We start from the raw sequence: 14,485 nt of genomic DNA on the forward strand, positions 1-14,485 counted from the left end.
CCACAAATCTACGTCACTGTGTGGGAAGATTTACATAGCACCACCCAAATGTATACATAACTTTCATTCTCGCTGTAGTATTGTTGCCGCCGCCATGTCATGTAGACGCTGTGTGTTTCCAAATATGGTAAGGGGTGTAACATTTCCGTCACATGCTTGAGGTATTCAGCCAATCACAACGCACTGGATAGCTGGCCAATCACACCTTGCTTTTCAAAACGATGAGCTTTGTAAAAATCGACGCATTTCAGAAAGACGGAGCATAGAGGAACAACAATAATGTACAGTATGTGGAAAATAATGTGTTTTTTGATCCTTAAACCATATAAACACATTGCATTACACCAAATACACAAAATAATGTTCTTTTTAGCAACGTCATATGACCCCTTTAAAGCAATTTTGTTGTGCATTTTTATAATTTGTAATTATTAATTTAACTTTAAGATTATTTAGTAGTTATTTTAGTACTTTTTGCTATTTTAGTAAATGTTGCCTTGGCAACTGGCTGAAATTAAATAAGTTTAATTGTTTTATATTTTATTTTAGTTAAACTTTTATTTTATTTCAAGTAATTTAAATACTTTCATGGTTTATTTTTTAGCTTTAGTTAATGATAATAACCCTGAATCACACTTTCACAAATTCCTTCATATTTTCCAAGATCACGTGAATCCTGGCTCTTAGATAAAATTATGCTTATTGAGGGAACCAATTAAAAAAATGTCAGTTTATATTTTGATTTTCAGTTGTTTTAGTTTTTTTAAAGCCTTGTTCTCTTATTTTATTTTATATATATTTTTTTTACGTCTGTTTTTAAGTTTGCTGAGGCTCTTTTTTTTTAGAACCACTGTATTATCACAAAATGACAATTTTATTAATAAAATAAAGTTTTAGTGAAAATTTGTCTTGTAAATTTGTGACAATATTTTTAATATGTAGCACGGCCTCTAGTATTTTATTGCTTTTTTTATTGAAATCTTCGATTTTAAAACAGAATTTTGAAATTGCTATAACACACAGCCTTGAGTGACTGAATATTAAATTCACTCAGTTTTTCTCCTCTGAAGCTCTACGGTCAGGTACAGCTGACAGTCTATCATCTTAAAGCTTACATAAACATGAAACAACTGATGCTGATGAGTGGGAAACAGAGAGAGAGAGAGAGAGACGGGACAGGGCAGATGCTCACAGCGGGGCCGGCTGCGGTGCTGGTCTGGGCCGCGGTGCTCGGTGAACTAGACTGGACCAGTTTGGTTTGAGCTGCAGGAGCGGGACGAATCGCCTGAGTGCTAACAGGAGACTGAGAGCGAGAGGAAGAGAAAAGAAAGAAAGGAGGGAGGAAACAGAGAGGATTGAGAGCAGCATCACAGAGGAAAGGACGAGTCACAGGATCTGAAAACCAGACTTCAGCATTGTGTTTATAGATCCCAGTCAGAAACTATATATGTGCACTTGTAGTCACTAGTCACTGGATGAGTAACTGCTTTGAAAGAGTTTTGTCAGTGACACACACGCTCATTTATTCAGTGTGGTGGGCAATTATGAGTTCAATACTTATTCAGATTAATCAACAGCATTTATGGCATAATGTTAGTTATCACAGAAAAAAATTGATTTGTTTTTTAGTTCATATAAAAATCATGTTTGTAGTAATGAACTGACAGTGGACATCTATGGGCCAAGACATTCAGATGTGCAGCTTCAGTACTTCATTTGAGCTGTAAAGTGCATAAATCAGACACACAACTGATGCCCTTTCAATTCATTGAAAACTGAATAGGCCACAACACACAGGAAGCTTAACCGGAAATGGAATTTACAAACAATAAAATAAAATTTAAATAAATATTTATAATAATTAAATAAGTAATACATTTAATGAATTCTGGAAAATGAAGTGTCCAAAAATCTATCAATCTACTTTTGTAAAGGCCTATAAATCCTTCTAACTTCAAAACATTATTCATCTTTTTGGATAAACTTTCTTTTTTCTTGTAAAACAAATTGCACTTAACAGGTTTGCATTCTTTGAATTTAAGTTCATTTAAATTCTATTTAATGTTTGCTACCTGGAAACAGACATGTTGTATTATTATTTTACAATTAATACACACTTAAGTAATATAGATTCAAAATATATTCAAAATATATAAAATAAAATATGCAAAATAATTCTTAAATATATATATAATAATTAAAATTGCTTGTGATTTTTGGGGTGACTCACAACCTACGACCTAGAGAGTGTCGCAGTTTAAATATATATATGTATTTATAAATGTATATTTAAAGTTAAAGTTATAAATCTATATATAAAATATAATTATCATATTTATAAATTATATATATTATATAAATTATTTCTTATATGTAAAATATTCAAAATATACTAAATAAACATTAAATATCTTATATAAAATAATTTATAATTCTTAAATATATAAAATATATTTTTATTTCTTATATAAAGTAATTACATTTCTAAAATATTAAAAATATGCAAAATAACTATTATATGCAGTACATAATATATATATTTTTTTTTTCAGGTGAATTTTGGCCTGGTGTTCCAGACAGGAATCATCCTTGTACTGCAGACCCTGATATGATTGTGTCTAGAGGGGGACAGACAGGTGAAAATCCCTCCACTGAGGGGCAACGCTGCGATGTGAGGAGCAATAATCATGTGAGCGGGCGCAGAGCCCCGGACTCAGCTCTGAGGACGAGGCCACTGCCAGCACGCACTCTCTCCTCACAGATGCTCGTCTCTGGGCCCCTGCAGAGAGAGAGGAGCCCGAGGGCCCCTGAGACGCGGAAGAACTCGGGGCCGCACACATGCACACGCACACTGACGGCGACGCCACAGAACGAGTCTCTCGCTCGCGCTGAAAGTTGAGTTCGCGTTTACAGCGATCAGGCAGTTGGAGGATAAATGATTAAATGCATTCGGAGGGAAAGAGGAACGTCTTCCGCCGCAGAGAACCGGAGGATGACTGACAGCAGGATAAAGAGAGACGCCTGGGAATATAAACCCTCACCTCACAAACTCAACACTGATGTCCTGAACAGAGTTTACCAGTGAAACACATTACTGCAGTAAACACCACAATATACAGCTACTGCTAATGATACTTTATTGTGAATTATTGCAAAATTACTACAATAAAACTGTGGTAACAAATATTAATCATGCACCACAATCATTCACCAAATGACTGAAAGGACTTTACTGTTATAATAAGAACTAATTATTATATCTTACGGTATTTATATGATATTCTGTATAGATTTTACATTTAAAAACTATATAGCATGTCTAGCTCTAGAGGCACAGCATCAAAAATAGGCCTATAGCAATTTTATTTTTAATTTTAAGGTTGCACAAAAAAAAAAGCCTCTCCGTTTTATCTGCATTTGCTTGTTTCTTAATCTAGCTTTCTAACAAACCTGCCATTGTGTACTACAAATATTACTGGCTCTGTGACAAATTGCCTTTGATCCTCTACTGTAAGTTGCTTTGGACAAAAGCGTCTGCTAAATGCAACACAAATATAAATAAACATATTTGCTAAACTTCAGTGTTAAAAAGTTTAGCCACTAATAAATGCAAGCTTCTGGCACCATCTGGTGGCATTAAGGGAACATTACACTCTCACACACTAGACCTCCATTAAACTACTGTGATGTTATCATATAATTATAAGCATTGCTTATTAGTAAAATATTTTTTCTTTGCATAATTTAAAAATAAATAAATAAAATAATATAACAAGGGCAAATGTGATGGTTGCTGCCTTCTTGTGGACATTTGTAATTCTCATATTACAAATAGGTAATTAAAATAAAATAGGTAATTAAAAAAAACTATCCTCAAATAAATTAATACCCACATACATACATATTAAATTCTATATAAAATAATTATAATTTTTCAATCATTTATATGCTCTTATTATGACCAGCTATTCAAATTCTATTCAAATTTAGTTTTGTAAGTATATGAAAACTGCAAAAACCCTGGCATTAAACCAAGAGGGGACATTGTTAAAGGCTGGAATATTCTGAACATGGATATTAATATGTGAACAGAAAAACAACAGAGACCAGCTAACTGAGACTTTTGTGGTCTTCTTATTCATGTTTTGAAACCACAGTGAAGAAGCGATGCATTTGATTGATATAATCATTGCTGTTAATAGTGTTCATCGTCTGTATGATTACGTCATTAACTGATTCTACTGTACATTTCTGCCATATGTACAATAACTTGACATAGTCACAACTGATAAGCTACTACTAATATATTGTAGAATCTTTCATTTTCTGTAAAGCTGCTTTGCAATGATTTGTATTGTTAAAAGCGCTATACAAATAAACTTGAATTGAATTGATACAAACTGTTAAGAGAGAACATAGTGTTTAATTTACACAGCACTGAAGAAAGAGGCTTTATTTTCCATGTAAATCTGCTAGCACAAGAAAAAGAAATGAATTTGAAGTGCGACTGAATAGCTGTTGTCAGCCCTGACTAAAGCCCACCGCTAGATGTCAGCAGTGAGCCTCATCCATCAATACTGCTGACACTGTTCATCTGACAAAACTCTGAACAGAACAGAACTGAACAGAAAAAAACAAACAATAGTTTACAAGGTTTAACAGTGTACAGATGGTCAACATGAAAATAATTTCTGTGCACTGATGATTTAAATTTAGCAAAAATATGCACAAGAAAATAGTGGCAGTCAAGATTCCGAATTAATATCCCTTTAATTGACAAATGTGACCCTGGACCACAAAACCAGTCATAAGGGTCAATTTTCGAAATTGAGATTTATACATCATCTGAAAGCTGAATAAATAAGCTGTTTGTTAGGACAATATTTGTCTGAGATACAACTATTTGAAAATCTGGAATCTGAGGGTGCAAAAAAAATCTAAATATTGAGAAAATCTCCTTTAAAGTTGTTCAAATGAAGTCCTTAGCAATGTATATTACTAATCAAAAATGAAGTTTTGATATATTTACGGTAGGAACATAATCTTTACTTAATATCCTAATGATTTTTGACATAAAAGAAAACTGGATAATTTTGACCCATGCAATGTATTGTTGGCTATTGCTACAAATATACCCCAGCGACTTAAGACTGGTTTTATGCTCCAGGGACACACATGGATTTCAAAAAGGTGCAAATATCTTCCATCAAATGCATGTTTGACAGGAAACACTCAGTTTTATCTCTGCTGTGTTTATGGGGTTACGATTTGTATTATTATTATTATTATTATTGCATTTAAAATTTCCATGCATTTGGATTATACCATTTTAAAATAATAAACTTAATGTGATGCATATTTGTAACAATAAACAGATATGATTTCTGCACTCAAAAAAATCTTTGCATAGTTTATTACTAACTATTTGCATCTTTTGATTTTATTTAATTAAAAAATGATATTTTGAAAATGCAATTATTCAAATATCTTAGAATAAGCATAAATCTGTTCATTGTGAAAACAATTACATTTAAAGTGCCCCTATTATGGATTTTTGAAAATGAGCTTTCATGCGGTGTAACATTCATTCTAAGTGAATGAAAACATCCTGCAAAGTTTTAAATCTGAAAGTGCACCGTGTATAAAGTTATTGTCTCTCAAAAGAAAGAGTCAACTCTGAATCATTGAAACGAGTCGTTTTTAAAAAGAATCCCAAATCTTTTCATTTTTCATTAGCATATCGCCCACTTGTTGGTCTTTCAAAGTTGGTCTGAATGAAAATGCAAATTCATTCTTTGCCACTAGGTGCCGCTTTTGGTAATGGTAAAATAGCAGTTTTCCCAGTAACGCTGTACACAAAGCAGCACTGCGCTCACAAACGCTGCTTTATCAGGCACTACAGACATGGTGAAATGAAAATGACACCAATCAACCAATCACCGCAGATTAGCGTCACGCAAAGGAAGGGTTTGGAAAAATGAATTGTTGACCGAATCGTTTGGGAGCCGTTGAGCAAGTAAGGTAAAAATAAATGCATATTATAAGACAATAAAAGTGTTTTTTGACCTTGCATACATGTCAACTCCCAAACTCCCAAAACCAAAATATGAAGCTTCCATTCATTACCCATTATAGGGGCACTTTAACAATAAACAATTAAATTTATCCATAAAAATTTATTATTTTACATGATAATACTGTAAACAAAAAAAATGGATTAATGAAAACAATTATGTAATAATCTTATTATTAAAAATTATTGGGGGAAGTCGTGGCCTAATGGTTAGAGAGTCGGACTCGTAATCGAAAGGTTGCGAGTTCGAGCCCCCGGCTGGCAGGAATTGTAGGTGGGGGGAGGGAATGTCCAGCACTCTCTCCACCCTCAATACCACGACTGAGGTGCCCTTGAGCAAGGCACCGAACCCCCAATTGCTCCCCGGGCGCTGCAGCATGGCTGCCCACTGCTCCGGGTGTGTGTTCACGGTGTGTGTGTGTGTGTGTGTGTGGATTTGTTCACTACTCACTGCTGTGTGTGTGCACTTGGATGGGTTAAACGCAGAGCACCAATTTCGAGTATGGGTCACCATACTTGACAATACGTCACGACTTTTTTATAATTTTTCTTTTACTTTTTTCTTATGTATTCTAATTATTTTATGATTATCTTCAAATACTTTTATGTAAAGAACAATAAATAATAATATTTATTAAATGCATTTATTTAATATTTGCATTTATTTAATATTTTTTTGTCTGCTAAATGACAAAAGTAAAAAGTAAAGAGTGTAAAGACCATCGACTCTACCGTGCGACTCCACCGGGCAGGAACCGGCAAGGGATAGAAGTATCGCTTTTTATTTTAGTTTATTCATTTATTTGTTTATTATTGAAATGTTATATGCATGTGTCAATTTGATTTAATTTCTTTATTTTCTTAAATATGTGGGTATATAGTATTTATAGAGTTGTAACTTTTAGTTTTAGTTACTTTTTCGTATTTGTAAGTTGCTTTGGACAAAAGCGTCTGCTAAATGACAAAAGTAAGTAAGTAAGTAAAAGTAGCAATGCATATGTGCTATTTTAATACATTTTCCTTTAGACTGCTTTATGTAAACGAGCCATCTAAGCTGCACAGAAGACATTCAGAGTATTGTGGGACATTTAGGTGTTTTAAACAGATCATTTTGTTCTTATAAACAAAACCATGGACCCATTTAACAGCAGATCACTGATTACACACACAATTAAACTCAGACAGCTGTCGCCATCAAATCTGATATTAGTTTGAAATAATGATCAGAGTTCAGATAAAGTTCAGATTTCACTGGTTTTATAACTAGTGCTTAAACAACACATTCAGTCTGAGAGTGAGAAGGTCAATCTGTCTAAAGCTTCATATTTTTACTGAAAGAAAGTGCAAGTTAACTGTTGATTGATGATGAATCATTCTTCATCATTAAAATCTAAAGTAAATAATGATTTCTCTTTGCTAGACTTGAGACTGTCATCTATGAGCAGTATGAAAGTCATTTGTAAGATATCAAGTCACTTTTTGAGCTATACTGTCTGCTCATTATTGACAGTTTCTGCATCATGACCACCAAACTCATCAGTCAGCATCCAAACGCAGTGATGTAAAGCTCATCTACACTAGATATCATATAAACTCCAGATGTGTTTCCTGATTTGGGCTGGTTTTAGGTTCAGATCTCATCCATACACTTTCACCATTCAGCACCTTCAGCAAACAACACCTGTATGTTTAAACTAAAGTTACTGATAAAAGATCTTCAGATCACTGTGTTTGTTCAGGCATATGGTTCAAATATCCCAGTGGAACAAGCAATATTAAGTTAAAATGCATTATTATTGTGTACTTAAAACACATTCGGAGTACTATTACAGAAATCTGACCTGTTTCATTAGTGTATGGCTGAAAAATATGCATCACATTACGTTTATAAATTTATGTTAGGTGCATGATCAAAAATGATGGAAATTTTTATATGTAATTCAAATACACAAATCTTAAATTTAGTTCTAAATACTTGTGTATGATTTGTAGTATTCATATCAGTGTTTCTAAACGTGTGTTCTCGTGGTTTTTACAAGTCAAATGCTTCATAAAATTGAAGAATTGCAAGAATACATAGAATTACACAGCATCTGTGCACAGGTTGTTATTATTAGCATATCAAATTAGCTGCCGTTTCATCATTACTGGGACTCTGAAGAAGCATCACCATCAGGAGTGAGTTTAAAGATCATCACAATATGAAAATCATCACAGTTGTGTCTTTATTTCATCACTGAGTGATGAAGATTTCACAGAAGAAAACTTTTTGATAGCAGTAACTAAAGTTACCGTCTCACTGTGTTTACTGCACAGATGATTTGATTACGATTATTAGTGAAATCATAATTAGTTCAAATGTGAGAGGCCTCTGGTGACCCCTATAGTGGGAGTCATCACCAGGGTTATTACAGTTTACAAAAACTAAAACCATTAGAAAAAAACTAACTTATTCTATTTCAGCTAGATGCAAAAGCATAATTTCCTATTTTCATGTAGTTTAACTTGATGTACGAAAATAACTAAAAGTTAAACTGAAATAAAAATTAATTAAAACTATACATACATATTTAAAACACTAATACATTTTCAAAACCATACAACTAAATTACTAAAACTAAAATGAAAACATAAAATATAAAAATAAAAACTATGATACTAAAATAACTAACTAGACGTGTTCCTGAGAAACTCTAGATTCACACACTGTACCACAGCATCATATTTTCCTTTCATCAAAGGTACATTTGTAAATATAAAAGAGAGAGATTTAAAATGTATGATCTTGACTTTTCAATCAGGAAAAGCGAGCAAATGGATCTTTCATTTGCAGAGGCGTGTGTTCAATCTCAGCAGATATTTTTCAGTTATATCAGTGACACGGAAACATTTAGCAATATTGCCTTTGCAAAAACAATAAAAAAGTATTAAATAAAAAAGGTTTGATGAAATGCATGCGGTCTGACTTCAAACTGCTTGATGTCATTTGAGTTTTACAGCGGGAGGTTTGGGAGAAATTTGGTTCTTGAGTTTCAGAAATCATGTCTTAGAGAAAGCTCATCTGTGCATCAGATCGCTGTGGCTCTAGAACATTATGGGCTGTACCTGTGGGGTCGTGACCCTGAACGTGGCCACGCTGGTGGGCGTGGAGGGCCGCGGTGAGATGCTGTTCTGGGCCTGAGCTTGAGCCAGAGCCTGCTGAGGAACCATCACCAGCTGACCCATCTCTGTCCGGACCAGCACCATACCTCAAACACACACAACACACACGGGTTATTCACCTCTGACCTCTGAAAACTGCATAACAAAGTATCACAAAACCGTGCTTGAAACATAAAATTTACAATCAACAACTGAAGCCTTTGGATTCTTCTGAAAGCAAAATTGAATAATTCAGAAATCAGAAAAATGCATATGTCTGTTTGATGTCTTTATGTGAATGCATTATGCAAAAAAAACATGAAAAAATAAATTTGATTAAAAATTAAACATTTTAATAAATGGTTGTTTTTTTACTTATTTTAATTTCTTATGCATTCTAATTATTTTCTGATTATCTTTAAAGACTAAATGTATTATGTATGAAATGTCCAAGGAAAATGTATTTATATAGCACATGCTTTATGTAAACGACCTGCACTAAAGACATTCAAATTAGGATGTTTAGGTGTTTTAAAACGAGGTAGTTTGTTTTTGTAAAAAAAAAATAATAGTAATAAAAACACAACACTGACCCATTTAACCGCAAATCATTACACACACAATTAAACTCAGACAGCTTTCACCATTAAAAACAATATTAGTTTGAAATAATGATCAGAGTTCATATTTCACTGGTTTTATAACTAGTGCTTAAACAACACATTCAGTCTGAGAGTGAGAAGGTCAATCTGTCTAAAGCTTCATATTTTTACTGAAAGAAAGTGCAAGTTAACTGTTGATTGATGATGAATCATTCTTCATCATTAAAATCTAAAGTAAATAAAAATGATTTCTCTTTGCTAGACTTGAGACTGTCATCTGTGAGCAGTGTGAAAGTCATTTGTAAGATATCAAGTCACTTTTTGAGCTATACTGTCTGCTCATTATTGACAGTTTCTGCATCATGACCACCAAACTCATCAGTCAGCATCCAAACGCAGTGATGTAAAGCTCATCTACACTAATTATCATATAAACTCCAGATGTGTTTCCTGATTTGGGCTGGTTTTAGGTTCAGATCTCATCCATACACTTTCACCATTCAGCACCTTCAGCAAAAAAAAACACCTGTATGTTTAAACTAAAGTTACTGATAAAAGATCTTCAGATCACTGTGTTTGTTTCTGGGTTCTTTAAAGCATCAGATCATCAATGCTGCAGCTCCAGATTTGATCAACTCAATTTTCATCATCTGGTGTGAGGTTTGTTTACATATACTGAAAATGTATACATAATTCATAGAGAAGAAAGTATCTGGAGACTTGAGCAACACTTTAAAATATTTGAGTACCATTATATACAAAATATTATATTGCATAATGTGTCAAAGCAAGCATATGTCTGTCTGATAAATGTGTATGGATTTCCCTAGAAAATAATGAAAATAATGAGATGAAAATGAGCATTTGAGTAATGATGTGAAATATTTTAAGCATCAATAATCAAGGAAATTTGCTGCCGTACCGTGGGTGCAGCAGGCGCAGTGATATTATGCAGCGCCTGAAAGTAGTCCCCAGCTAGGTAACTATGATAAAGCTGGGGACTACTTTCAGGAGCTGCGTAATATCACTGCGCCTGCTGCACCCACGGTACGGCAGCAAATTTCCTCGATTATTACGCCGGAACGAGAGTATAGTTCCTAGCCATATCAGCCTAGAAAATCGCAACTTTTCATTTTCCGTCGGTCTTAGCACACGATGTAACTACAGAAGAGTCAAGCTTTAAATAGGAAAATTATCTAAACTCTTTTTTAATTATTATACATGCAGATTAAAACGCAATATTATTAAATTATTATTTTCTTATTCTTATGTAATGTTGTATGAATGCAGCACAAGCACACTTCTCAAGTACAACATATGAAAAAAAGTTAGAAATTTAGAGACAGACACCTGCAGCATTTGATTTCAGATAAAGACACTAATAACGGAGTGTCTATTTACACAAAGTGCAAATAACCCGCCTTGTTCAAGTAGGGCTCGCTCTAGTCCACAACATCCATGGGGCGTGGTTAGAGCCACATCTAGGGGGTGGAGATGGGTAGGTTTAGGGGTGGAGATGAGGTGGGTTTAGGAATCAGGGGGTGGAGACGGGTAGGTTTAGGTGGGAGGAGTTGGATCTGGACCCAACCACGCCCCCTGGATCTTGTAGGTTGCAGCAAGACGCTTCTCGCCTTGTTGGCAAAGGCTATTTACACTAACTCCACCCACTAACATGTGATTGGGTTAGTCAACACTGAAAAAAGACACTCATTCAACATTAGTTTCAGTGGCATAGATAGAGCGCGATCGACCCGAGTTCGAACCCGCCTTTTGCCAAACTTTTTTTCTCCCTTTTCAAATCTCATATCGCATCAGAAAGGCATTTATTTTCAATCAAAATTAAGGAAATTAATAAAAAGTTAAAAATAAAAGTATCGGGTATACCCTATAGGTTTAGGTAGGTGTAGGGAAGGCATTATTGTCCCAATAAGGTGGCATCCATTTAATAATTTGAATTAATCTATAATTTACACTCGATACGTTATTATTGCGAACTGTTTTATAATGTACTACAATACTGTGGTGCAGATAATTGCCACTATTTGCAATAAGTAGTATAAATAGCAGAAAATATTGCTATTTTAACAGTGTAAATAGAATCCATCGCTATTTGCATTTAGTGTAAATAGCATCTATCACTAATAAACGACATTCACATATTTATGTCACTTAAGTGTCTAGGTACATTTTGAGGCCATAAATATATATGTATTTATTTAACCATTTGATATTTTAGTTTTTCAAGTATTTCAAAAGTTCAACTTAAAGGGGAAACCAAAATATTTAAGTGTTTATACGATTAGACAGAATTTGTTTCTTGTGAAGTGAGGAAAGAAAATTGATGCTAAATGCTTCTGTTTACATGCTTGACAGTAGTCTTGTAGACAAATAGAAATTGTCCCTGTGTATAAATTTCATCTGGATACAGGGTTTTTTTTAATCCTGCATTGCAATTAATATCAATCAAACTGCAATTGGGTTGCTTTGATTAAATAATAATAACTAAATAAAATAAAAGCCAAACTAAAACTAATAAACTAAAAAAAAAAAAAATACAGCTAGCTAACAATAAAACACAATTTAAAAAAATGCATGATTTATAAAAAATGAATAAAAAAAAAGTTATCTGTTTTTTCAAATAAACTCTTCAAGTGCTCTTAAAAGTATAACAGGATGAAGTCGGTTGACTGATGTGCAGAATGACAAGCAAGAAGCTCAAATATGAGAGATTTCATTTAGGTCACATCATGTTTTGCTCACTTCCTCATTCCCAGAGTTTTAGCTGAGTTATTTCAGAGTTTGCATCACTTTACTGTTATTTTAACATGTGGAAGAGAGTCAGAGGAGAGTTGGCAGTGCACATCAAGTAATAAGTACCTGGTGGGATGGTGAATCCGGGCGGCAGCTGTATGGTAGTTTGCTGTTGCGGTGGTCTGACAATCAGCTGCGGCGTTACGACCCTCTGCTGCGCGGGCGTCTGCACAGGTCTGATGACCGCAGCCGCGCTAACAGCGGGTTTGACAGGCGCTGCTGTGGCCGAGGTCGCCGCTGGCTTCGTGTTGTTGTCCGCGGGTGTTTTGCTGTGGTTGATCGGCGCGCCCTGCTGGACCAACGCGGACACCGACGTGCCGTTTCCATTCTGCGCGATGCTGGCGATGATGTGATGCGGGAGTCGGTGCAGCGCGATGGTGGGCGTCCCGCGGTCCAGCGCGATCGCCTGCGGGTTACTGGGCACGGTGAAAGTCGTGCTGGAGGTGCTGGGTGATGATGCTGATGCCGCGCCGCCTCCGTTGCCGTTGAGACTGTGGGATGCTGCGGAGCGCAGGGTGCGCGAAATACCCGGGTGTTTCTTGCGGGTGTCCCTCGGGCTCTCACCTTTGTTGCCCGGTGCAGGAGCGTCGGATGCTGCTGCTGCTGCTGCCGCCGCTGCTGTAGTGATGATGATGATGCTGCCATGCGACTTAAGAGGGCTCTCCTTCTCCAGAGCTTTGGAGTGCTTATCCATGCTGGCGTCTTTCGGGTCAGAATCCGGGTTGCGCGCCGCTTTCCGCGCGTTCTGCTGCTGCTGCGCTTGTTGTTGTGGTTCTGATGGTGAGTCTACAGGAGCAGGCAGCTGCGCTGTTCCTCCTGTCTGCTGCTGCTGCTGCTTCGCGCTGCTCTGGCGCGCGGCGGGCGGCTCGCTCTGACCCACCAGCTGAGACTCCAGCGAGCCCACCAGATCGCTCACGGCTTTCTCGTCCACCTCGGAGAAGAGCATGTCTTCCAGAGGGTCGGAGGCGCCCGCCATGTTCGCTCTCTGTGTGTGATGGGCTGTCTCTGCTGGTGCGCGTCCACGAGCGCGAGTGCGCAGTCGTGTTACTATGGCATTGTGGGAATGGATGTGACGTCAGAGGGCCAAAACCAAACAGTTGTCCCCCTGTTACAACTCAGGGCGGCCGAGGATACTACACGAGTTTGGAGGGAACGGGAGACAGACAGACAGACAGACAGACAGATAGATATAGATATATAGGGTATTACACATATTAATATGCATTCTATCTCTCTTTTTAATAAATGGTCACCAGCTAACAAAAATATGTTCTAAGAATGTTACTTTTGAAAGTTTTCTGAAACAAGTAACACTTGTAACATGTTTTAGTAGAAAATGATGTCTAAATTGTGTTAACGTTTTCAGAACATTAGTAAAGACCAGAAAACTTTGAGCGAACATTAGTAACGTGACTGAAACTTGTGTCATAATTAGTCATAATTTAGGAAACGTTTTCTGAGTCCAAAGTCCTGTAAAAGATGACGAAAGTTTAAAGAGTGGCCATCTAAGCATATAAACTACTAGAAATGAAATGTTGTAGGCTGGAGGTTTAGGGAAGGTATCCGATAGTCTATCAAAGCATGTGGATTTAATAGTTGGCGTGACATTATAAAGCTTTAAACCGTGCTATAGGGCCTAGTTATTGCTCTGATGTTTAGTGTATTTGTGATTAAATAATCCTTCAGTTTTGCTCTTTATAATCTGACATGCCTGATATGTAATTATGCAAAAATAAATGCCTCAGCTCTCCTAATTGGCTATAACTGAAATAGTCATCACATATTCAAGTTTCACAGGCTTTAATAATAAATATTAAACACATATATTTTGCAGTAGCCTTTGGTGTGGTGGGATTGC

At 35.8% G+C, this 14,485-nt stretch overlaps 1 protein-coding gene across 2 annotated transcripts in view; it reads right to left on the reverse strand.

The window, feature by feature from the left end:
* Nucleotides 1-13,698, reverse strand: part of LOC306843337 (transcription initiation factor TFIID subunit 4) — an 87,593-nt gene extending 73,895 nt beyond the window's left edge. The window contains exons 1-3 of one of the 2 annotated variants that reach the window (XM_079374753.1): nt 12,694-13,698; nt 9,179-9,321; nt 1,193-1,303 (exon numbers count right to left, since the gene is read on the reverse strand). In XM_079374753.1, coding sequence (XP_079230879.1) covers nt 1,193-1,303; nt 9,179-9,321; nt 12,694-13,603 — 1,164 coding nt within the window. In that variant the 5' untranslated portion in view covers nt 13,604-13,698. The remainder of the gene's footprint in view (nt 1-1,192; nt 1,304-9,178; nt 9,322-12,693) is intronic. The other variant, XM_079374754.1, reaches the window with a different exon arrangement.
* Between the last annotated feature and the right edge of the window lie 787 nt (nt 13,699-14,485).

This window comes from Barbus barbus (assembly GCF_936440315.1).
Source record: "Barbus barbus genome assembly, chromosome: 23".
Lineage (NCBI taxonomy): Eukaryota > Metazoa > Chordata > Actinopteri > Cypriniformes > Cyprinidae > Barbus > Barbus barbus.